This window comes from Dasypus novemcinctus, chromosome 4 (assembly GCF_030445035.2).
Source record: "Dasypus novemcinctus isolate mDasNov1 chromosome 4, mDasNov1.1.hap2, whole genome shotgun sequence".
Taxonomy (NCBI): domain Eukaryota; kingdom Metazoa; phylum Chordata; class Mammalia; order Cingulata; family Dasypodidae; genus Dasypus; species Dasypus novemcinctus.
The window spans coordinates 59,418,230-59,441,218 of NC_080676.1; the positions used below are offsets into that span (position 1 = coordinate 59,418,230).

At 60.6% G+C, this 22,989-nt stretch overlaps 1 protein-coding gene across 2 annotated transcripts; it reads left to right on the top strand.

The window, feature by feature from the left end:
• The first annotated feature begins 864 nt into the window (after nt 1–864).
• EPHB3 (EPH receptor B3) lies at nt 865–20,513 on the top strand. Of its 2 annotated transcripts, none has more exons than XM_058295484.2 (16): nt 865–1,383; nt 9,664–9,728; nt 10,976–11,648; nt 14,185–14,340; nt 15,009–15,359; nt 15,503–15,627; nt 15,810–15,969; nt 16,051–16,159; nt 16,522–16,574; nt 17,593–17,715; nt 17,837–18,084; nt 18,526–18,741; nt 18,853–19,002; nt 19,094–19,287; nt 19,391–19,546; nt 19,652–20,513. In XM_058295484.2, exons 1-16 carry the CDS (start codon nt 1,275–1,277, stop codon nt 19,758–19,760), a joined length of 2,997 nt encoding a protein of 998 aa, XP_058151467.1. In that variant the 5' UTR covers nt 865–1,274; the 3' UTR covers nt 19,761–20,513. The 2 variants fall into 2 exon arrangements, with proteins under 2 accessions (XP_058151467.1, XP_071070763.1); XM_071214662.1 differs by lacking the exon at nt 865–1,383 and adding an exon at nt 6,532–6,561.
• The last annotated feature ends 2,476 nt before the right edge of the window (nt 20,514–22,989 follow it).

The window sequence follows — 22,989 nt, forward strand, 5'->3', positions numbered from 1 at the left end:
ACAGTGTGTTTGCTCTGCCTGAAACAGACACCTCACCACTCTTAAAACACACATGCTTCACCTACTACTCCTCGTTCATATTTCAGCTTGCATGTCATTTCCTTAGGGCCAGACATAGCCTGCCCCTACACATGTGCTTACACAACTTTGTTTTTCCTCTGTAAGGACTACTTGTTACACTCTACCATGACTTAATACCTCCTCCACCACTAAACTAGCTCCAGGAAAAAACAAACCCCTGTCTTATTCATTGCCGTAGCCCGAGCAGTTACCAGAGTCCTTAGCACATTATGGGTCCTCAAAAAAACTTGAGTAATTGATTAAATACATGACCGAATGAATGAATGAACAAACGAGAAAGCCCTGATTGCAAGATTTCGTTGCAGTGGACCATTCCAGTAGTGCAGGTCTGAGTCTAGAGCCTCAACATGCCTGGAGAAAAGACTGCCACGCGGGGGCGTCCTAAGGCACGGCAGGCCACAAGGGGGCGCCCCCTGCTCGTTGTATCCGGTTGGCATCTCCTCGCTCAGGTTCGGTTTTAAACGCCAATGGGCGACAGAGGGCGGGGTCCTCCCTCTGATAGACAGCATAGCCCCGCCCAATCTAATTCATCTTTTCCTTGGCTCCGCCCACTCCCGGCCGCCGAGACCCGACAGAGGCGCGGCCAACTGAACTCCAGGAGCGCTCTCTCGGGGCGGAACCAGCCCGCCTGGCGTTCTGGGAGTGGGCGGCCGGGTGCGGGGGGCGGGGCCTCGGTGCTGACGGGCAGGCGGGCGGTCCCGCCCCTCCCGACCAGAGCGGCCGCGCCAGCGCCGGGCACAGCAGAAGTGAGTACGTGAGCGGAGCAGCAGGATCCCGGCTCGGACCCCGGACGGCGCGTGCACCCGGAGCCCCGAGCCCCGAGCCCCGAGCCCCGAGCCGAGTCGGCCCGCCGCCGCCGGCTTACTGTGCGTCCCGAAGCACCAGCACCCGCGCGCTCCCCGCCCCGGCCAGCCTCCCCGAGTCCTCCGGCACCCAGCTCCCCGGATCCTCCTGGACCAGTCCGTCCAGATTCCCGCGGGACCGGCCTGCCCGCATCCCCGAGGACCGCCGAGCTCCAGCCGCCCCGCGGCCCCGGAGCCCCCCGCCTGGATCGCGCCCCTTCCTCCCCCGGATCTCCTGGGACCGTACGCGACCCTGCCCCAGCGCCCGCCGAGAGCACCCTCCCCCGGGTGCCCGCAGCCCCGCCGGCGCGGCCCGGCGGCCCGGCTCGGCTCCCAGAGCCCGCCCCGGCCATGGCCCGAGCCCGCCCGCCGCCGCCGCCGCCGCCGGGGCTCCTGCCGCTGCTGCCGCCGCTGCTGCTGCTCCCGCTGCTGCTGCCCGCCGGCTGCCGGGCGCTGGAAGGTGAGGGCGTCGGGGGCCGCGCCCGCGGGGGACGGTGCCGGGCCGCCCGAGCCCGGGGCAGAGCGCGCGCCGGGGGTCCCGTGCCGCCCGAGCGCACGTCGGAGGCGCCTCCGCCGCTGGCGCCGGGGCCGGGGGCTGCAGCACGGCCCGGGGGGACGGCCCCCGCAGCCGCCTGCGAGGCGCGAGCTGGTCGGAGCCCGGCGGGCCTCGGCTCGCGGGACCGCGGGCGGCTCGGCTCGGGACGCGCGTCCGCGAAAGTCACGGCGCCGCGGCGAGCCTTTGTGGGAGTGCCCCACACTCACAGCAGAGAAGCGGGGTCCTCGGCTCCTCCGGGAGGTGCGCGAGTGTGGGCGACCCACCCGGCGGGGCGGGAGCTCTGAGGCCGCTGCGGGGCTGTCGCGGGTGGGGGTGAAGTGGGACTCCCCGCGTTGGGGGGCATCTGCTGGTTAGAAACCCGTTGGAGTTAACTGTGAGAATCTGAGTGCACCCCGCTTTGTCAGGGGATGGCTGCGGGGGCGGAGAGGCGGGGGCCTGTTATTGTTTATAGTTTACCGAGCGGCAGCTACACACGAGGTGCTGGGTACGCGGGCGCTGCACCCAGCTCTGCGGCTCCCCCTCCCTCCGCCTTCCATCCGAGAGTCTGGGTCTCTATTGAATCCCTGAAGTTGCGGGGTTTGCCCAGGTAGGCGTTACTCATTAACCGGTGGGAAAAGACCCGGCTTCACAATAGCCTCTGTGAAACCTGCCAAGACTGCCGAGGGCGTAGTTCTAACTTCCAGAGGACGGTACTTGGATGAACAGCCCGTGTTGCTGGCTTGGTGGGAGAGCGCACACACACGCTGGCCACTTGACACAAGCTTGGGAGGGACCGAGACCCGAGGCTGACACAGATCGCAGACAATGGAGAGACCCACGTACATACTCAGATACTGACCGTTTCCAAAATATTTGTAGCCTTTCAATGAGGTTCAAAAACCCTCTTTAATGTGGGGAGAGAATCCTACAGAAATTTGGGGAGAAATTAAAATATAGACAGTACTTATTTTTGACATCTTTTACAGACCTAGCCACTTTCATAATTTAGGAACAAATTATGAATTCAGTGTAACTTGCTTTGTTCATGTATTCACAATTGGTAAACTTAAAGGTTGGAAGGGAAAAAAGAACACAGTTCAGAGAGAAAGGCATCTTTTGGTGCCTTCTAATTTTCTCCAGGGGAAAAAACGTTCCTGTGGTTCCCAGCCCCTTTCATCTGTGAGCCCACTCGTGCTGACAGGTCCAGTCACCCCGGTGGACACATGCGAATTCAGACGGACAGACTGAAGTCGCACCCACACTTGTGTACAGTCGCTCACACTCCCCCACAGGTGTGTGATAGGATCACAGGCGTGAGAAATCTGTGTAGGGCTTTGTTGTTGATTGCCTTAAGGGTGTGAGCCGGGGAGCGTGTTCTAGTTCTCTGTGAGTCTCCCACCGTGGAACAGGCGACACTGACATACATGCAGTCACACACTCAAGGAGCTGTGTACCACCTGTGTGTGCCAGGCCCAGGGCCCTTGTTGTGGGGTGTGGTGGGTACTGTGCGGGGAGCTGGGTGGGAGGCGTGGTTTGGATCAGGTGAGCAAGGGCTCCTTGGGGAGGCTCACCGCCCCCCCCACTCCCTCTCTCCCTTTCTTCCTTCCTTCCTTCTTTTCACAATCTGCTTCATCCTCTGAGGCAGTCCCTAGTCAGAAACTAGGGGCTGCCCAGGAACCAGAGTCTTGATATGCCGTGGCAGCCCAGGTAAAAGAGGGCAGTAGGACCAGTTGCCCCCTACCCTGCCCGCCCCTCCTCCCTCAACCTTTAGGGCTCCACCTGGCTGGGAGGAGCGCTGAGACCAGGTTGGCGTGGGCCTGCCCTAGGAAGTAGCAGTGCCTTCCAGCTTCTGGGCTACCCCACCAACGCCTTCGTGTTTGCCATGCCTCAGACCCTATGGTCTTCAGGTGGTGTGTGGGGTGTGTGTGTATGTATGTGTGTGAGAGAGAGAGCGCGCTGGATGGGTGGCTGCCACACACCTTCCTACCCTCCTGTGAGTGCCCATGCCTGTGAAGTGGAGCTAGTAATAGTACCTGCCTCACTGGGTTGCTCGGAAGATGGAAAGTTAATACGTGTAAAATGTTTAGCATGTAGTCATTGTTATTCAAGGGTGAGCTGCTGTTATTATTATTAGCCTAGGTTTTGCTTCCTGGGGAGCCTCGGAAGTGAAACTGGGGTTTGGCAGCTTCCGTGTGTGCCCTTGCCCTGCTGGAGGGAGGTTAGAGGAAGGGCTGCCGGGAAGAGGGGAGGGACGCCTGGAGGGCTGAACTCCTGGGGAAGGTGCCCCCTCTCTCCATCACCCTGCAGCCCTAGGAGGAGAAGGGCTGGGAAGAGCAGTCGGTGCCGCTGGTCTCTGACCCCAGGGTCTGCACAGCCCTCGCCATTCCTGGGCTTATAGGGTGGGGTGGGTGGACTGCAAGGGTCCCGGGCTGTGACCAGAGGCTGGGGCTATGTGAGACCCTTGGCACGAAGATCTGATCAGCCCCCAGTCTTTACAGTTGGGAGCCTAGAGTCCTCCTGGCCCCAGCTTACCATGCGACTTCTCCAGGTCTTGATTTGCCCTTGGCCTGAGAGTCATTACCTTTAAGCTTGAGGTCCCTGGACTGTGGGTGCTGCCCCTCATGGCCCTACTGACTAGGTACTGTCTGGCGCCTGGGTCCTCTACCAAGAGTCTGAATCCAAGGAGCTCATCCAATTTTCATGTGCGTGAGACCAGGGCCATTCGTTTGCCCTCCCTGGTTGAAGAAACACCCCTTGCCCTCTGATTAATTACCCTGCCTGCCTCTGCCCCCCACGCCCCCACCCCAGTTACCCACAGGCTCAGGGAAACTGGGCTGCCTTGTTGCTCACTCTCCTTTTGACTCGTGTTCCTCAGTTCCCCCAAACCAGGATCATTCTCTTGAATCTTCAGGACCATGAATGGGCTGGGGGGTGTGGTCCAGTCTGGAGAGCAGGTCAGCCATGGGCCCTCAGTGAGGAAGGGCCTCTTACACCTGAGATGGGACGGCCAGGTCCCTGCTGGGAGCCGACTCTTGGAAAAGAGAAGCAGGCACTGGATCCTAAGAGTGGGGGCCTGCAACCCCCTCCCAGCCAAGCCATGTTAGCTGAGTTGGCTCTGTGGTCCGACTGGTCCCCAAGGGAAGGAGGGGGTGTGTGAGTCCGAGCCAGCAGCAGGGACAGTGGTCCCTGAGAGGGGACAATGGGTCTGAGGCTTTTGTGGTTCGCTCAGTTGTTTTGTTTGCGTCACCTCTGCTCCCCCCCCCCCCCCCCCCCCCCCCCCGCCTCCACCCCCATCCGTTTGCCCTGAGCTAGCACTTCAGGGCCGCTGATGAGGGAGAGCAGCAGATATTTAGGGGAACCAGTTTGCTCACCACTGCCCTCCCCTTAGCTAGAGCTGCCATCGCCGCCACCACCTCCAACGCTGTGGCCGCTGCAGCAGCGCTAAAGCCGAAGCTGCCGTGGGCAAGGCCTCTGCCACCCGGCCTTACACTAATTAAACAGCATGAAGAGGCTGAATCACCAGGCCTGCATAGTTTGAAAATTGTAGCCCTGCCTGTTGTGCTGAGTCAAACTGGTTTGTCGGGATTGGGCAGCGGGGGGTGGGGGCTGGGAGGAAGACAGGGTACAGCTGGGTACCTGATGGGGTAGGAAAGGCCCCCTGCCCAAGCTCTCCCGCTGCCTTCTGCCCCTAGACTCCTGGCTAGACCCACGTCCCAGGGAAGGGCTCCAGGGTCTCCCGGAGGAGCTGTCTGTCCATCCACCCCTCTGGCTGGCCAGGTCCGGGGGGGGGGGCATGGATGGGCACTGAGGCATTTGGGCTCCCTACCCTGTGCTGCTGCCTCTCTCCTCCCTCTCAGGTTTGTTTAATCGTAAAGCCCCAGGATCTGAGGGGAAGAACGAAGAACAAAATGTGTAAATCCCCTCCCTTCCACCCCAGATAGGGGGGCCAAAGGGCTGTGGCAGGGCAGTGGGAGGTGGCCCTGGATGCGTGAGGTTTCCCACAAACATGCACGCCCTCTGGGCCCCCTGGTAGGGTCCCCCCCAAACCCCATTCTCCTCAGGCTGGCCACCCTGAGTGTGCAGACTGGCACGTGTGGGTTTGGGCTGGAGGCTTCTTACTTCTGTCCCCAGATTTTTTTATTTCTCTGGCTATCAGTGACACTGCTGCCCCCAAGGCAGGGTGCTCTGGGGGAGTGGGGATCTGGGGTGCTGTGGGGTCTGGCAGAAACCTGGGTGGGCTGGCCCTTCCCCAGCGCAGGCAGCAGGCTCTCGACTGGTGCCCTTGGCCCAGGGCTGCCGGCGATACTCTCCTCATGCTGGACTCTCAGCTGGTGCATGGAAGAGTCTGCCTAAAGCTCCTGGGGCTACATCGCTCCATGATGCTACCCCCTCCCCAAGGGCTCAGGGACCCTTGAGACGGTGCCACTGGGCTGGCAGGAAAGTGGCCTGCTGCCTGGGCAGGGGCTGTGCCTAGGGAGGCTGCACCCAGCCACACCTGGAATCATCTTCGTGCGCTGCCCCACCCCAGCCTGGCGACCTGACTGACAACTCCAGGCCGAGCAAGGGCATCAGGAAGCAGGTGGTGGCTGACTCCTCACTGGCTACCCCTCCACCCTCCCCTCTGCTCTTGCCCAGGACTGCCCTGACACCCCTGCCTTCTCAGCAAGAGTGGCCTGTGTGGCTGTCCTGCCTGAGGAAGAGGCACCACACAGTTGGGGGCAGGATGGTGACCAGGGAACATGGAAGGGAAGGTCTGAGGGCCATTGCCCTCTCCCTGCTCTTCCCCCTTTGCACCTGAAGACGCATCCCCTAGAACCAACATGCTCGCATTGTGTGGTGTGTGTTGCATGTGCGTGATGGATGCAACTCTGAGGCTTTACACGAACTCAAGGGATTGAAAGTTGTGCGGTCAGTAGGCTCCAGGGAGGGGGTTGTGACATGGTACAGTGCCACTGGGCATCTGTGTGTGCGCAGCTGACTGTAGTTTGCAGGCAACTGTGTAAGAGCATGTCACCCAGCCTGTTAGGGGAAACTGGTGTTTGTGTCTGCACTTGACTACACTCAGGACTGTGACTTGTGGCTGGCAGTAGTATGTGCAGTTGGGTGAGTAAGGAGAATGCACTGTTGGGTGTGTTTGCCCTCTGTGTATGCATATGTCTCAGGAAGTCTGAACATATGAAAGGAGGACTGTAAGAGTGAGCCTCTGCCTAAGGCAAGCCAAATATGTGTAAGAAAAGATTCGCTTTATATGAATGTCTAAGGAAAACTAATCCGTTTGTACCATATGCGTCCGTGTGTCTAAGAGAGACAGACCGGGGCTGTGGATGGAGCTGTGTGTGTTTGCGGGCTTCTGTGGCTTTGTGTGTTTTTGTCAACCATATGTGTTGACTTGTCGCTCTTTGGCCCTGGTGGTAGGGAATGCGCCTGGCCACTGAGAACTGGGTGCTGCTTGTGAATCTGTGTGTTTGTGCACACAGGCGCGAGCCACACAGCTGCTGCCACGTGGCTGTTCTCCGCTGCCCTCTGGAAACCTGTGGGGACCTGAAGAGCTATTGCTGCATGTCTGAGCATTGAATCCTCAATCCTAGAAAGACCCCGGCCTGGAACCAACTTCCCCACTGACTTGGTGTGGGGCTGGGCGGAGCTGTTGGGGGTCCCTTGCTCTGTGTCTGGGGGGCGGCCAACTTCCTCTCCCTCCACCGGCCACATGGTGAGGCAGAGGCGCATGGGGATGCGCTAGGCAGCTGGGGGAGTCTGCAGATTGCCTACTCGTTCCCTTGTCCTTACCCCCTGTGCCTCGCATCCTGCGCCCAGCATGTGCGCACACACGCACATGCCACACACATAGCAAAGAGAAGGTGGGCTCTGCTGCCTTGGGTCCCTCCCCAGATCTGTGGCCCCCTCCCCCCACCCCCTGCCCTGCCCAGGTAAGAAGGCTGAGGCCGCACCTCCCGGTCTGAGTAGGTCCTTGCCTTCCCTCTAGTGCTTGGGAAGGCTGATTGGTGCAGGCCCCCCTCCCCAGAGAAGCAGGGAAACCAAGAGCAAGCCCCCCTCCCCACCAGGGTGACCGGAGCCCTTCCTCAGGCACACATGACTCGAAATCTAAATCCTCTCCTCATTAATGGGAAAAATGTGCCGAGATTGAGCGATGGCCAAGGCTGAGCGATGGCCAAGGGCCGATCCCCTCCCTCTCTCTCCCCAGAAATTAAACAGAAACGAAGAGCCTGCCTCCCTCCCGCCCTCCTGCCTGCCCGCCTCCCCTCCCTTCTCCCTCCTCGGAGCCAGCGCAGGGCTTGTTTTAAACTGTAGAGGAATCTGGCTGGAGGGGGGAGGGGACTGAATATTTGGGTTTAAACAGTTCCAGATGGGTTTGGCACAGGCTGAGCAGAAGGAAGTGAGGGAGAGGGAGGCGGTGAGCGAGGCAGCGGTGGGAGCCCTTGCCTGCTCGGGCCCACAGGCGGGCAGACAAGCGGGCGGACTGGCTGGCTGGGGAGCGGGAGGGGGCGGGGCGCTTGGCGCGCGCCGATCCCCGGGTTGGGACTTCTCCGGGATGCTGGCTGGGGAAGAGGCCACTTGGCAACTTAAGCGCCCTCTCTGTCTCTGTCTCCCCGGGCCTCCTCGCCTCTCCATCTCACTGCCTTTTGTAGTGCGCCGCCGGCCATCCCGGCTGTCTGGTCCCAGCCAGCCCGCTCTGCGCGTCCCTCCATCTCTGCGCCCGCCCACCCGAATCCGCCTGGGAAGACCCTGCTCAGCCCCGCCGCTTTACCCGCGGCTCCCCGGGCCCCTGTTTTCTGCCCAGCTCTGCTTCCCTCCCCATACCCCACCTCCCGCCCCCCTGCTGAATGCCTGTGCCTGTCTGTCTATCTGCCAGAGCGGCCTGACAGGCCCCCGACGAAGCTGGAGTAGCTCACCCTGCAGCCGGGGTCCTCCAGGGACCAGCTGCTGCTGCAGGAGGAGGAGGAGGAGGAGGAGGAGGAGGGAGCCTCGTTCCCAGCAGCTAATGGCTGATGCCAGCCCCCTCAGCCCAACGTGGGGGCAGGGGCCGCCGCGGCCTCTCCACCCGCTGTGGCCTCCACCTTCCTCTGCTCAGACCCAGAGACTCCAGAAAACCAGCGAAGGCTGCAAGCCACCCCCATGTGTCCCACCCCCCCTGCCCCCGGCCGGCCCTACTGGCTGCCGGCTGGCTACGAGAAAGGAGTCAGTGCCTCTTCCCTCCCTTGGCTGCTCTTAGGTCTGAGCTTGGAGTCAGCACTGATTTTCAGAGAGCAGAGTTGGCCAGGCCGAGCCCAGAAGCAGGTTAGGGGTGCTAGTTTATGGCAGAGCATTAGTGGGCTCTTCCTGTGGCCCAGAGTACTGTAAAAAGCTCATGGCCCTGTATGCATCTAACCCTGACTTGGTTATTCCCTGAAGGCTTCCTGGAGGAGGAGACAGCCCTGTTGGGACTTACAGAATCTGCAAGTTTGCCAGGCTCTCTCCACCCCCCATTACAGAGGGGCATCTGGCCATCAGAGGGTACCTCAAATTCAGGTCTATCGGACCCCAATTTGGAGTACACTTCAACCCCTCATCCAAGTCCTGGCAGTTTTGCCTTGGGTGCTCTAAGTATATTTACTTTATCTGAGCTTCGGTTTCCTCAGCAGTACTAGTGTGCTAACAATACCTTCCTCCAAGAATGCAAGAATTGAACTAGCTCTCTAGGAGCTGGTTCTGGGTCTTGGTGGCCCCCACACCACCCTCGAAGAATATTGCTGCCCCATCCCTCTTGGGTGGATGAGTGAGAGGTGAGGCAGAAGCTGGCCAAGGCAGTGTGTGGGACTGGGTCTTTGTGTTGGGAATGGAGTCGGGGAGGCCTGGGCTGCTGGGTCTGAAGCACGCAGCCCTTTGTTCCAGGATAAAGGCCGTGCCGGCCCCTTTGTGTGGAGATTAGCCCAGCCTGTAGGTGTGTGAACCGCCTGGCTCTGCCTCATTAACACAGGCCGGGGGTCAGGGGCAGACGCCACCCCCAGCCTGCCTGACCTGACGTCGCTGGGGCTAGGGCATCTCTGGAGGAGCCGGCTGTGGGGCTCCTCCAGGGCAGGGTGCTGGGGGCTTCAGGGCCTGGAGGGCACCTGGTGGGAATGGGCTCCTGTGACCTTGTTTTTCCTGGGTGCCTTCTTTTCCCTATGTTGTTTAGCCCCTGACCTTTTCCTACTCTTGTTCCCGCAGAGACCCTCATGGACACTAAATGGGTGACATCTGAGTTGGCATGGACGTCGCATCCAGAAAGTGGGGTAAGACTATCTCTCCTGCGTGTTGGTTGCCACTTGGGCCACCCCCCCTCTCCTGGCACCCCTCCCCTCTCCTGGCATCCCCCCTCTCCTGGCACCCCTCCCCTCTCCAGGCATCCCCCCTCTCCTGACATCCCCCCCTCTCCTGACATCCCCCCTCTCCTGGCACCCCTCTCTGCTCAGCCTCTGCCTGTGACTCTCACCCCCTGGCGCAGCCCCCATCCTCTTCACCTGCACCTTGCTTCTTGCCTGACGGCCCTTCTCTGTGGGTGCTTTTGCCCCTCACCCTTCTGCCTGCCTGTGCGCACCACTCTCCCCCACCACCGTCATCCCATTTCCCCTCTGCCCACCTCTCAGCCTGTCTTCCACTTGTCCCCATCCCTCTCCTGCCCGACAGCCTTCTGCATGTCTGTTCTGACCATCCAGGAAAGAGCCCAGGCTTGAGAATCGGGAATCCTTAGTCTCAGATCTCTAATTTGCTGGGTGACCTTGAGCAAGGCATTGTACCTCTCTCGACCTCCATTTTTTGACCTTTAAATTCCTGTAGTCTAACATCTCTGAAGTGTTCTAATTACCATCCTGAATGGCCTTGGTGGCTCCACGCTAAGGAGCGCTGGGTAGCCTGGAATAGCAGTGCAGTCATCAGGCTTGACCTTGGCCAGGCCTTACCTTCTGTGAGCCTTGGTTTCATCTCTCAAATGGGAACAAAAAAATAGCACTTCTTTGTGGAGTGGTGAAGATTAAGTGTGATGGTAATAGCAATAGCCTGTATTTGTTGAAAGCTTGCTCTGTCTCAGGCTCTGTAATAAGCCCATTACGTATATTTTTTAATTCCTCACAGCCCTCTTTAATTCCAATCAGCCCCTTCTTATAGATGAGAAAAATGAGACACAAAGATAATAAATACTGGAGCTAAAATACTCAAGTCATACCTACCACATGCTCAGCCATGTTCTAAGTGCCTTATTCATATAAAATTGTTTATTCCTTACACATCTCTATGTGTTTATCATTTTCATCTCCATGATACAGATGGGAAAGTGAGGCATAGGGAAGTTAAGTGACTTACCTATGGTCATGCAGCCAAACAGAGCTGGGATTTGAACCCATGTAGTCTGGCTCCACAGTCCCTGTGCTCAGCCGTGACACCGTGGAAGCATCTTTGCGGAGAAAATAAAGCAGGCCTGGGCACATGGGAAACTGTTGCAAATGTTGGCGCTCACTGTCTCTCCTGCATGTTCCATGTGCAGTGGGAGGAGGTGAGTGGCTACGACGAGGCCACGAATCCTATCCGCACGTACCAGGTGTGTAACGTGCTCAAGTCCAGCCAGAACAACTGGCTTCGCACGGGGTTCATCTGGCGGCGGGACGTGCAGCGCGTCTACGTGGAGCTCAAGTTCACCGTGCGTGACTGCAACAGCATCCCCAACATCCCCGGCTCCTGCAAGGAGACCTTTAACCTCTTCTACTACGAGGCTGACAGCGACGTGGCCTCGGCCTCCACCCCCTTCTGGATGGAGAACCCCTACGTGAAGGTGGACACCATCGCGCCCGATGAGAGCTTCTCGCGGCTCGACACCGGCCGCGTCAACACCAAGGTGCGCAGCTTCGGGCCGCTCTCCAAGGCCGGCTTCTACTTAGCCTTCCAGGACCAGGGCGCCTGCGTGTCGCTCATCTCCGTGCGTGCCTTCTACAAGAAGTGTGCCTCCACGACAGCAGGCTTCGCGCTCTTCCCCGAGACCCTGACCGGGGCCGAGCCCACCTCGCTGGTCATTGCCCCCGGCACCTGCATCCCTAACGCTGTGGAGGTGTCGGTGCCACTCAAGCTCTACTGCAATGGCGACGGGGAGTGGATGGTGCCCGTGGGCGCCTGCACCTGCGCCACCGGCCACGAGCCAGCCGCCAAGGAGAGCCAGTGCCGCCGTGAGTGGGGGCCGGCCTGGGGGGAGGGGACAGGGGAGGGGACGGTCTGAGCCACTGCTCCCTACCCAATGCCTCCTGGCTGCGGTGGGGGGAGGAAATAGAAGAGTGATGTCAGGTGCACCGGATGTAAGAAGGAGCCAAGGAGAGAGATGAGAGAGAGAAAATGAGGAGAGGCAGGAGGAAAAAAGGGGGGGGGGGGCGCAAAATTAAGGAGAGAGGATGAGAGACGTGGAATCCTTGGCAAGTGGGCCTCTTGAAGAGCCCAGTCAGGGGCTTGGGGGGCTGGTAGAGGTGCTCGCGTGGTCTCCCCTCAGCTGTACATTCTACCCTGAAAGTGCTGGAAGGGCCCAGAGCTGCAGGGAAGGGGCTGTGGGCAGCTCTGGCTTGACCCTTTGACCTCGGGGTCTCATCTCCTCCTTGTGGCAGTGGGTTCGGGGCCCAGTTCCTCAAGTCCTGAGCATTGGCCCTGCCACTTACCAGCTATGTGACCTTGGGCAAGTTGCTTATCTCCTCATGTGTAAAACGGTGGTTCCTCCATAGAGTGACTAGTGAGGCTTAAGTGAGGTGAGGCACAGAAAGCCCTAGAACAGTGCCTGGCACCTGGGGAGTGCAAACGCCGTGAGTCTCTGCACTCAAGACGTGTGGAGGACAGGGATAGTTTTTTTTCCCTAAAGATTTATTTTTATTTCTCCCCTTCCGCCCCGCCCCCCCAATGGTCTGTTTGTTCTCTGTGTCCATTCACTGTGTGTTTTTCTGTGTCCACTCGTATTCTTGTCAGCAGCACCGGGAATCTGTGTCTCTTTTTGTTGTGTCATCTTGCTGTGCCAGCTCTCCATGTGTGTGGCACCACTCCTGCAGGCTGCACTTTTTTGCATAGGGCCGCTCTCCTTGAGGGGCACACTCCTTGTGCGTGGGGCTCCCCACTGCGGGGGACACCCCTATGTGGCACTGTACTCCTTGTGTGTATCAGCACTGCACGTGGGCCAGCTCACCACACGGGTCAGGAGGCCCTGGGTTTGAACCCTGGACGTCCTGTGTCGTAGGCAGATGCTCTATCAGTTGAGCTAAATCCGCTTCCTGACAGGGATGGCTTTTTCCTTATTTTATACATGAGGTCCGGTGGCTTGCGTAGACCTTACATTATACTAGACTTCCCAGGCACAGAACCCCCTCACGTAGGAGTCTCTCATTTGAGCCCCACTACATACAGCCTTGTAGGGTAGAGTCCACTTACTGCTCTTATTTTGCAAGTAAGTAAAATGAGTCTCAAAGAGGCTCTGCTCCTAAGGCCATCCAGCTAGGAAATGTTGGGGCCAGGACTGAAACCTAGCCCAGGGCCCTGCCCTGCGGGATGAAGGTGCTGAGAGCCTGTTCTTCTGCGGCCTGCATCCCAGAGCTCTGAGGAGTGGGGTGCGGCTCTCACCCCAGCCCTGGGAGTAAGGGTGCTGGGCAGCCTTGGCCTGGCTGCAGGGCCTGGTGTTGTCATGGAAGGTGACCACTGCCTTGCCCGGCCGCACTCCACTTCTCTATGGGAACCTGCCCCAGACTTCCTTTTCTTAAGTGCAGAAAGAGGGTGGGGGTGATGAGCTTGACAGCCTGGAGAGGGGCTAACACTCCGCAGGTCCCTGGCAGGAAATGCATGCTGGTTCCCATAGCAGCCGGCTGGCCTGGCCTCTGCCCCCTCCTCCACTGGTTCCAAAGAGCTAGGCTAGACAGCACCTTAGTGGGGGGGGACTGGACCCCAGAGAAGGGCATCCACCCTCAGTGACACCCCCATCTCCCCCAGTCCATACCGATAGGGTGACCATACGCTTTAGCTTTCTAGGACAGCCCTGGTTTATGTTCATTCTTCTGACAATTATTGCTAGTGCCTCCTTGAACTCCCCAGATATTCCAGTTTGAATAATAAATTATTTGGCCACCCTAGATAGGGGGATTTGATGTGGGAGAAGGGAATTTCACGCACTGAACTCTTAGCTAACTTTGGAGCTTGGGGTTCCCCTTGTGGCCGCTGTGAGGCCTCTGAACTCCAGCTCACCCCAGGCTCCCTGCCTGCTTTCTTTCCCTCCTTTACTCACCCTCCTAAGCCTGCACCCCTGCTCCTGGTGGATGGGGAGGGAGGGTGGCTGTGAAGCACTGAGGGCCCACCTCTTGGCTGTTCTGGGGTGATTTTCCTAAAAGCTTCTGGGGGGAGGGGCATGCAAGCAGGTACAGGGTGCCAGCAGCCCCCCGGTGGTCTCTTCCCTCCCCTCCACCCTGCCTCAACAGCCAGCTGGCCAGGGGGTGGGGCTGACGTCTTCACCAGGGAGTCCTGGGGTTGGAATGGGGCATGGGCAGGGGTTTCCAGGGGGCAGAAGGGCCTTGGGTGGCTGCAGCTGGAGTTAGGCAGTCCTCGCGTTGCCCCCACAGCCTGGGCAGTGGAGGAGCCAAGCCCGAGGCTGTGGCAGGGCCAGGTTCTCCCGGAGGTGTGGAGGACTGGTGTCTGCAGGGCCTGGGAAGGGGGGTGAGCGCTGTCCATCCTCTTCCCACCCCACAGCCTGTCCCCCCGGGAGCTACAAGGCAAAGCAGGGAGAGGGGCCCTGCCTCCCCTGCCCCCCCAACAGCCGGACCACCTCGCCGGCCTCCAGCATCTGCACCTGCCACAATAACTTCTACCGCGCCGACTCGGACTCTGCAGACAGTGCCTGTACCAGTGAGTGCACACTGCCCTCAGCCACCCCGGGTTCTTCTGGGGGCGCCCACCTCGGGGGGCCTAAACAGTCACTGTGAAGTCCCTGTTTTCTGGAGGGGGAAGCCGAGGCTCAGGGAGGTTAGATATTGTGTTCAAGATGGCACAGCTAGAAAGTGATCGTCCCTAAGCCAGAATCGGGGTCAGCTGGCACATCCCTTCCACCACCACTTAATCAGCTTCTACTAGCTCCTAGCCAGACATCGCGAACCAGCTTGAGCTTCTAGTTGGGTGCTCCTTCCTCTATTTGGAGATGCTGCTCTCTGGCCCCCACCCTACCCAAGGAGGGCGCATCGCATTTTCCCTGCTCTGGCATTTGGTATGTGGAGAATGAGACAGTCATTGTCCTAAAGGAGCTCATGACCCAGTGGGGGACACAGAAGTGAAAACACGTAATGGCCATCTAGTATGGAAAGCGCTGACCTAGAAGGGCACCCAGAAATTGCATTATGGGAATGCAGAGGATGGGGAGAAGAAGCAAGGAAGGCTCCCAAGAGGAAGTGGCACTGAAGTGACAGCTCGAGGGATAGATAGTTCTCCCGCTGAAGCAGGAAAGGTCTTCTGCCTATTAAAGTGGAGACCGAGGTGGGGTGTGGGACCCAGCTCACTGCTCTCTCCCCGCCTTCCCCCAGCGGTGCCCTCTCCGCCCCGGGGCGTGATCTCCAACGTGAACGAGACCTCACTGGTCCTCGAGTGGAGCGAGCCCCGGGACCTGGGGGGCCGAGACGACCTCCTTTACAACGTCATCTGCAAGAAGTGCCACGGGAGCCCTGGGACCGCGGGACCCTTGGCCTGCTCGCGCTGCGATGACAACGTGGAGTTTGTGCCTCGGCAGCTGGGCCTGACGGAGCGCCGAGTCCACATCAGCCACCTGCTGGCCCACACGCGCTACACCTTTGAGGTGCAGGCAGTCAACGGCGTCTCGGGCAAGAGCCCCCTGCCGCCTCGCCATGCGACCGTGAACATCACCACCAACCAGGCCGGTGAGGAGGGGACACGGGAGGCCGGGGCCCAGGCCATTTTCCCCTGGATGGGGCTGGGACCCTCAGAGGTCTCACAGAACTGGGTCCTGGGAAGGGTGTCAGGGCCTGAGGAGCCCATGGCGAGCCCCCCGCTCTTCCCGCAGCCCCGTCCGAAGTGCCTACACTGCACCTGCACAGCAGCTCGGGCAGCAGCCTGACCCTGTCCTGGGCGCCCCCAGAGCGACCCAACGGAGTCATCCTGGACTATGAGATGAAGTACTTTGAGAAGGTCAGCGCCTCAGTGGGCAGGAGGTGGCCTCGGGCAGCACTGGGCCAAGTAGAGAGTGTCAGGCGGCCCTGGGGAGCAAGGCCTCGGGTGCTGAGGGGCCCGCGGGGCCGGTCTGGGTGTAGGTGGGGGACCGGTGGACCTCGGGCCGCACTAAGGATGCGTTCTTCCTCCTGGCACTGCAGAGCGAGGGCATCGCCTCCACCGTGACCAGCCAGAAGAACTCTGTGCAGCTGGACGGGCTGCGGCCAGACGCCCGCTACGTGGTCCAGGTTCGAGCCCGCACGGTGGCTGGCTACGGGCAGTACAGCCACCCGGCTGAGTTTGAGACCACAGGCGAGAGAGGTACCTGGCCCCACTGTGCTCCTGTCTGGTGCTGGCCCCTCCCTGGCACCCTCAGCTCACCAGTCCCTCCTCTGTCTCCAGGCTTTCCTCCCGCGCCGCTCCAGGAGCAGCTTCCCCTCATCGTGGGCTCTGCCACGGCCGGGCTTGTTTTCCTGGTGGCCGTTGTCGTCATCGCTGTCGTCTGCCTCAGGTACTCCCAGCCCCACGCTTGCTCCCATGGGCCACTCAGATCTTCCCTTTGGCTTCCTAGAACCCGCGTGCCACTGGGACTAATCCCTGCTGTACCGCCGCCCCCCCACCCAGCCTACCTGGGCCCAGGCTCTCCTTGTGGAAGGGCCTTTCTGGTCCCTGCCCACTTCGCCCCTGCCCCCTGTGTGTACTGGCAGTCCCCCCCAGGGACCACCGGGTCCCGGTGTACCTGCCGTACCCAGCACCTGTGGGACCAGGCGCCAGGCCGCCCCTGTGCTCTCTCTGCCCCTCCTGTGAGCGCAGGGGTCAGCGCCCCTGAACAAGGGCTTGTCTTAGGCCTCCCTTTCACCCTGCCACCTCCAGGAAGCAGCGGCACGGCTCTGACTCGGAGTACACGGAGAAGCTGCAGCAATACAGTGAGTCTGCGTCGTCCTCCCCACTCCCAAAGCTCCCCAGGCCCCTGCAGGGCTGGGAGACACCCTTTTCTCTGCCTGGGACTTCCAGCCCTGTAAGCACACCCTGGAAGCTCCCTCCTGCTTCCAATCAAGTGCCGTTTCCTGAGCCCCCACCTCACTCCAGGTACTCTGGTGCTGCCCCCAGAGATGAATGAGCTGTGACCCCTGCCCCCAAAAGCATTTAGTCCTGTGGGAAAGACAAGATGCATACACACAGGAAACAATTAGAGAACAATTAAACGTTAAGCCAGCGTAGGGCAGTAGGAGTTCAGAGAGGTGGACAGCTTCCTGGAGGAGGTGGCCCTGCGCTGTACTGAGCCAGGCTGCGGGAGGTGGAGGGGAGTGTTCCTGGTTCGGGGAGCCACTGGAAGGTGGTGGGTGGGGTGGAGCGCGTGCCCAACTGTGGGGGCAGTGAGAAGACGGGTTTGACAGCCGCTGGGAGCCGCGGCCGGTCCTTGGAGGGTCGTGAAAGGCAGGCAGAGGAGTTTGGGCTTGATTCCACCGTAGGTAACAGGAAGGGCTCTCGGGCCGGGGGAGTCGCACAATGAAAGTATTGTTTAGGAAGACAGCAGCAGGCAGGATTGATGGGTGGGAAAAGAGTCCAGAGACGGGGAGGCTATTGCAATAGTCTGAGTGCTGAAGGCCTGGACAAGGTCGGGGGTAGGGGGAGCGAGGGGAGGGATTAATTGGAGAGAGGTTCAGACTTGATGAGAGATGAGGGGGAAAGGAGAGGGGAATCCTGGTTTCCAGCCTTTATGGTCCCTAGTTCGTGCATTGTGGGGAGGAGGAGGGAGGGGTTCGGGGAGAGGAGGAGGGAGCAGGCTGCGCAGGGAGGCTGCGAAAGGTGCTCCCACCAGGGCGGAGGCGGGGCAGCGTCCCAGGGCCTGCGCAAGGCTGAGGGCGGTCCCTGGCAGCCCCCCGCCGGAGGAGACCGGGCTGCAGCTCTGTCACCCTCTCATGCCCCCGCTTCTGCCTCTAGTTGCTCCTGGAATGAAGGTTTATATCGACCCTTTTACCTACGAGGACCCTAATGAGGCCGTGCGGGAGTTTGCCAAGGAGATCGACGTGTCGTGCGTCAAAATCGAGGAGGTGATTGGGGCTGGTGAGTCCCCTGGGCCGAGTGGGGGTGAGGGGCCGGGGCGGGCCCAGGGCTGGGCGGGGGCGGGCCGTGTACAGGGCCGGTGCCCAGAGATGGCATCTGACCTGCGCCCGGCACCCTGCAGGGGAGTTTGGAGAAGTGTGCCGGGGTCGCCTGAAACAGCCCGGCCGCCGCGAGGTGTTTGTGGCTATCAAGACGCTGAAGGTGGGCTACACCGAGAGGCAGCGGCGGGACTTCCTGAGCGAGGCCTCCATCATGGGCCAGTTTGACCACCCCAACATAATCCGGCTGGAGGGCGTGGTCACCAAAAGCCGGCCGGTCATGATCCTCACCGAGTTCATGGAGAACTGCGCCCTGGACTCCTTCCTGCGGGTAAGGGCCGGCCCCCACCACTCCCCCTCCCCCAGAAGGGCAGGGTCCGGCCCCCCACCCCTCTCCAAGTCCAGTCCACCAGTGTTGAGTGGGGGGACATGGTGCCTGCAAACATCCAGGCCTGCGGAGCAGAAGGATGGGATTTCGCCCGCCTCCCGGCTGCACCAGGCTGCTGTGTGACGTGGGGCGTTATTTAGCCTCTCTGAGTCTAGGTTGTAAAATGAAAGTAGGAAGAGCCATTGGGCCCTGCTGGGGGTTCACTGAGATGCTGTATACCAAATGCCTGGTTGCTCTCAGGACACTGGGCATGGCTGCAGGAATAGGGGAGGCACGGTCCCTGCCCGCCGTCCCTGAGGACTTGCAGGGGGCGGGCAGGCCGTCCAGCAGGCCCTGGGCCAGGAGGGAGACGACGGGCCCGCCTGAGCCTGCCGTTGCCTCCAGCTCAACGACGGGCAGTTCACAGTCATCCAGCTGGTGGGCATGCTGCGGGGCATCGCTGCGGGCATGAAGTACCTGTCGGAGATGAACTATGTGCACCGCGACCTGGCTGCCCGCAACATCCTGGTCAACAGCAACCTCGTCTGCAAAGTCTCAGACTTCGGCCTCTCCCGCTTCCTGGAGGATGACCCCTCCGATCCCACCTACACCAGCTCCCTGGTACAGGAAGCAGCCGGGAGGGACACTGGGGGTGGGGCCAGCCAGGCCGGGGCTCGGGGCTGGGGGCCCACCCCGAGTCTCCGGGTGAAGGGCCTGTGCCCCCCCCACCAGGGCGGGAAGATCCCTATCCGCTGGACCGCCCCGGAGGCCATAGCCTATCGGAAGTTCACTTCTGCTAGTGACGTCTGGAGCTATGGGATCGTTATGTGGGAGGTCATGAGCTACGGAGAGCGGCCCTACTGGGACATGAGCAACCAGGACGTGAGTGGGGCTGAGCCTGAGCGGGCAGGGGCGGCAGCTGGCCGGGGAGCAGAGTGGATGCTCACCCCGGGTTTCCCTGGCCTCGGCCCAGGTCATCAACGCCGTGGAGCAGGATTACCGGCTGCCCCCACCCATGGACTGCCCCACTGCGCTGCACCAGCTCATGCTGGACTGCTGGGTGCGGGACCGCAACCTCAGGCCCAAGTTCTCCCAGATCGTCAACACCCTGGACAAGCTCATCCGCAATGCTGCTAGCCTCAAGGTCATCGCCAGTGCCCAGTCTGGGTCAGTACGCCTGCCCCTCTGCCCACCCTGCCCTCGAGCCAGCAGCCCTACCTCAGTGCCCCCTGCCCTTGGCACCCACCACGTCCCATTCTGCTCCCCACAGCATGTCACAGCCCCTCCTGGACCGCACGGTCCCCGATTACACGACCTTCACGACAGTTGGCGACTGGCTGGACGCCATCAAGATGGGGCGGTACAAGGAGAGCTTCGTCAGCGCGGGGTTTGCGTCCTTCGACCTGGTGGCCCAGATGACTGCAGAGTGAGTGTGACTGATGTGGAGGGGCAGGGTGGGGGCCTCTGGGCTGGGGCTGGGGCGATGGAGCAGGAGGGGAGGGACTGACCCTGCCCTTGGGCTGTCCTGCAGAGACCTGCTCCGGATTGGGGTCACCTTGGCTGGCCACCAGAAGAAGATCCTCAGCAGTATCCAGGACATGCGACTGCAGATGAACCAGACGCTGCCCGTGCAGGTCTGACACCGACTCCTACCGGGTGGGTGCCCCCAAGGACTGCACGGGGACTCTGACCAGCCAGCCGGACTTTTGGACTTTTGGATGCCTGGCTATAGGCTGTGGCCCAGAAGATGGAACTGTGGGGAGAGCCCACACTGGAACTTCTCCAGGCCTGTGCTCGCTCCCCAGGAAGTGTGCCCCAAACCTCTTCATATTGAAGATGGATTAGGAGAGGGAGTGGTGACCCCTCCCCAGACCCACTGGGGCCCAAGTCTTCCTGCTTTCCAGCGGGGGATCCCCACAACCTCAGACTTGGCCGTGCTTCTGTCCTAGAGGTCCCACAGGTCAGGTGGGGGATGAGCCTGGGTTCCACAGGGCCCAGCCCTGGCAGGGGTCCGGCCCCCCAGGTAGGCAGAAAGCAGTCCCTCCCTCAGGAACTGGAGGAGGGGACTCTGGGAATGGGGAAATGTGACACCCCCACCCCAAAGCCAGCTGGCACCTCCAGTTTGCACAGGGACTGTTGTTCTGGGGCTGAGGGCTCTGGCCCACCCCCGCCCTTGGTGCTGTCATAAAAGGGCGGGCAGGGTCAGGCTGAGGAGCAGCCCCTCACCCCCCAGAGACTGACTCTCAGAGCCAGAGATGGTATGTGTGTGTGTGAGTGTGCGTGTGTGCATGCCCTGGCCTGCACAGAGAGCATGGGTGAGCGTGTAAAAGCTTGGCCCAGTGCCCTGCAGTGGGGCCAGCTGGGCCATCAGCGGAATAAAGGCAATAAGACGATTCTCTGGCCCCTTTTCATTCTGCCTCCCAGGGCAGGATTCCTTGGTGCCCTCGAATTCACAACTCCTGGCTCCCAGCCTTTCAGAACTCCCCGGAGTCGACGGGAGACCAGACTCAGGCCTATCTAGGATCACCTCCCCTTTTGTTCTCGGCCCTTATTTCTTTGAGCCTCTGACAAACTTCTCAGAAGTGGGGCGGGAACAGTGGAGCGCAGACTAGTCCAGAGCCAGTGTCTAAGGCTCTGGACTTTGTGGGTGGGAGGCACCCTCGAGCCTCAGGAGTCTTGCAGGCAGGGCCCTCTCATGGCCATTGCCTCTGAGGGACCAGAGTGGAGAGAGGGTTGGTCAGTTCCCAGGGTCATGTGGCCAAGGACCGAGGGGACGGATGGGAGGCGGCGAGTGCAGTGCCAGGCAGGCTCTTTCCCCAAAGTGCAGCCCAGAAGAGCCGCTACCCTGTTGAGTGCTTACTGTGCTCCAGGCATTGGGCTAAACGCTCCGTTTATGTACAAATCTTAGTTAATCTCACAGCAACCCAGCCAGGGAAAGAAGTATTTTTATCTCCTCTTTATAGAGGAGGAAAGGGAGAGGTTCAGTAACTTGCTCAAAGTCGCTGAGCCAGTAAGTGAGGCCTAGGGCTGGGATTCCCACCCGGAGACTGCCTGCACACTTGAAAGGTTCGGAGCATAAATAACAGGAACCAGGGAGAGGGTTAGGAAAACAGCTTCTGGAAATGTCAAAGGCGAAGCGGCAGGGCAGCTCAGAGGCTGCTTGGAATCAGTAAGGGGGTGGGGGTGGGCAGGTGCAGTTGTTTTCCTAGTGTCAGGAGGTGCCCTTGAACAGTAAACCTTTGCCAGACATGAAACGGGTTTCCAAGGTACCTGCGTATCCTAAACGGACTGGTAGGGTCCGGCTGTGGACAGAACGTGCCACATAGATCTCATGTCTCCGACCCTCTGAATCTTCTGGACATTTCCAGCAGGGCTGAGTTTCATAGGGGGAATTCCAAAAAGGGAACTGGGCTGCAGGCCTGGAAGCACCGGGAGGCTATTTCAGGTACGGAGGACCCGGTGTGCGGACGCCAGGGGAGAGGTGGTGGGAGTCGGAGGTCGCAGGTTTCGCCTGGCGCCAGGCTCCGCGCGCAACCCCGGGCGGCGGGGCGAAGAGGCGCGGGAGAGCGGCCCTAGCGCCCCCGCTCCCGCCCCTCGCGGGCACCGGCTCCTTAATGCCCCCCCCCGCCCCCCACGGCGCTCGGCGCAGAGCGCCCACCCTCGGCGTCCCGGAGGTCTCAGGGAGGAGGTTAGGGACGGAGCCCCTCCGCCAAGACCACCTTCCTTTCCCGGTTGGGGGCAGGGAGAGGGACTCTGCCGACGGAGGGGGCTGTGCAGGGGCGCGTGGTCGCTCTTGGGCCCCGGCGCCGGAGCTGTCAACCGCGCGAGGTGTTGCGGGCCACCGGGGAGGGCACCGGGGCTGAGTGGCGTCCTGCTCGCCCCGCGCCACATTCCCGGCCTGAGGGCTCAGATAAAGGGAAAGGGGCGCTCGGAGCTCCTCCTCGTCCACTTCCTGTTCCTGAGGCTGTTATCTGATGTCTAGTCTCTTGGGGCGACGCCTCCCCCTCTTATCCCATCACTGACCATCATAGTGGGAGTCTGCGGGCAGGGTGCACAGACGCTTGGGTGGGGGCTCCGCCCGCGGAAGTGAGGGATCGCCCCCTACTGGGTCCACAGGGTGGGCGCGTGGACTCTGAGTGCTAAGGGAGGAGCAGGGGCGCGAACCCGGCAGTAAAGGGGGTGCAAGGTGAGTGCATCCCAGGCCGAGGATCTTGAGGGACGTCTCGCGCCCGGAAATCCAGGTACATAGGTACTGTGTTGGATGTACAAGCACAACGCACATACTGCCCTCCAGGTGTATCCCATATCCTCGCTCTCATTCACCCACGGAAACAGCAGTTAGTGGCGCACGCCACACCCACGCTGTACTCCTAAGCCTTACTCCAAGCCTCTGTCAAAGGACCCTTCGCATCCCACCTCCCTGCTCCCTACGCGCTCAGAGCTGCTCAAGAAGTGAAGTGGGGGAAGGGACGTAAAGAAAGCAGGAGAAAAACCTGCCCCTTCCTCAAGGCACCTCCCCTCCCTGCATGCAAGCCAGCCGTCCTCACCCAGCTAGGCCGCTGCGCCTCATCTGAGGGGCCTTGAGCAGGTCTGCAAGGAGAGGTGGGGTGGCAGTTAAGGGTGAGGAAGAAAGAGCTCCCCTGGAGGGATCTTGCTTTCCTGGAGGCATTTGGGAGTCAGGGAGAGTAAGGTTTTACTTAATCTGCCCTGTCTCCTCAATTACACACTGAGGTGGGGTGGGGTGGGGTGGGGGGCAGAAAATTAGATTTCCTAAATTAGTGCTTAAAAAGAGAAGCCAGTGGGGAAGGGGAGTGATTCTTGGGGAATGGCAGCTCCGCCTCACCTGCCTCTTCCCACCTGCCCTGGAGG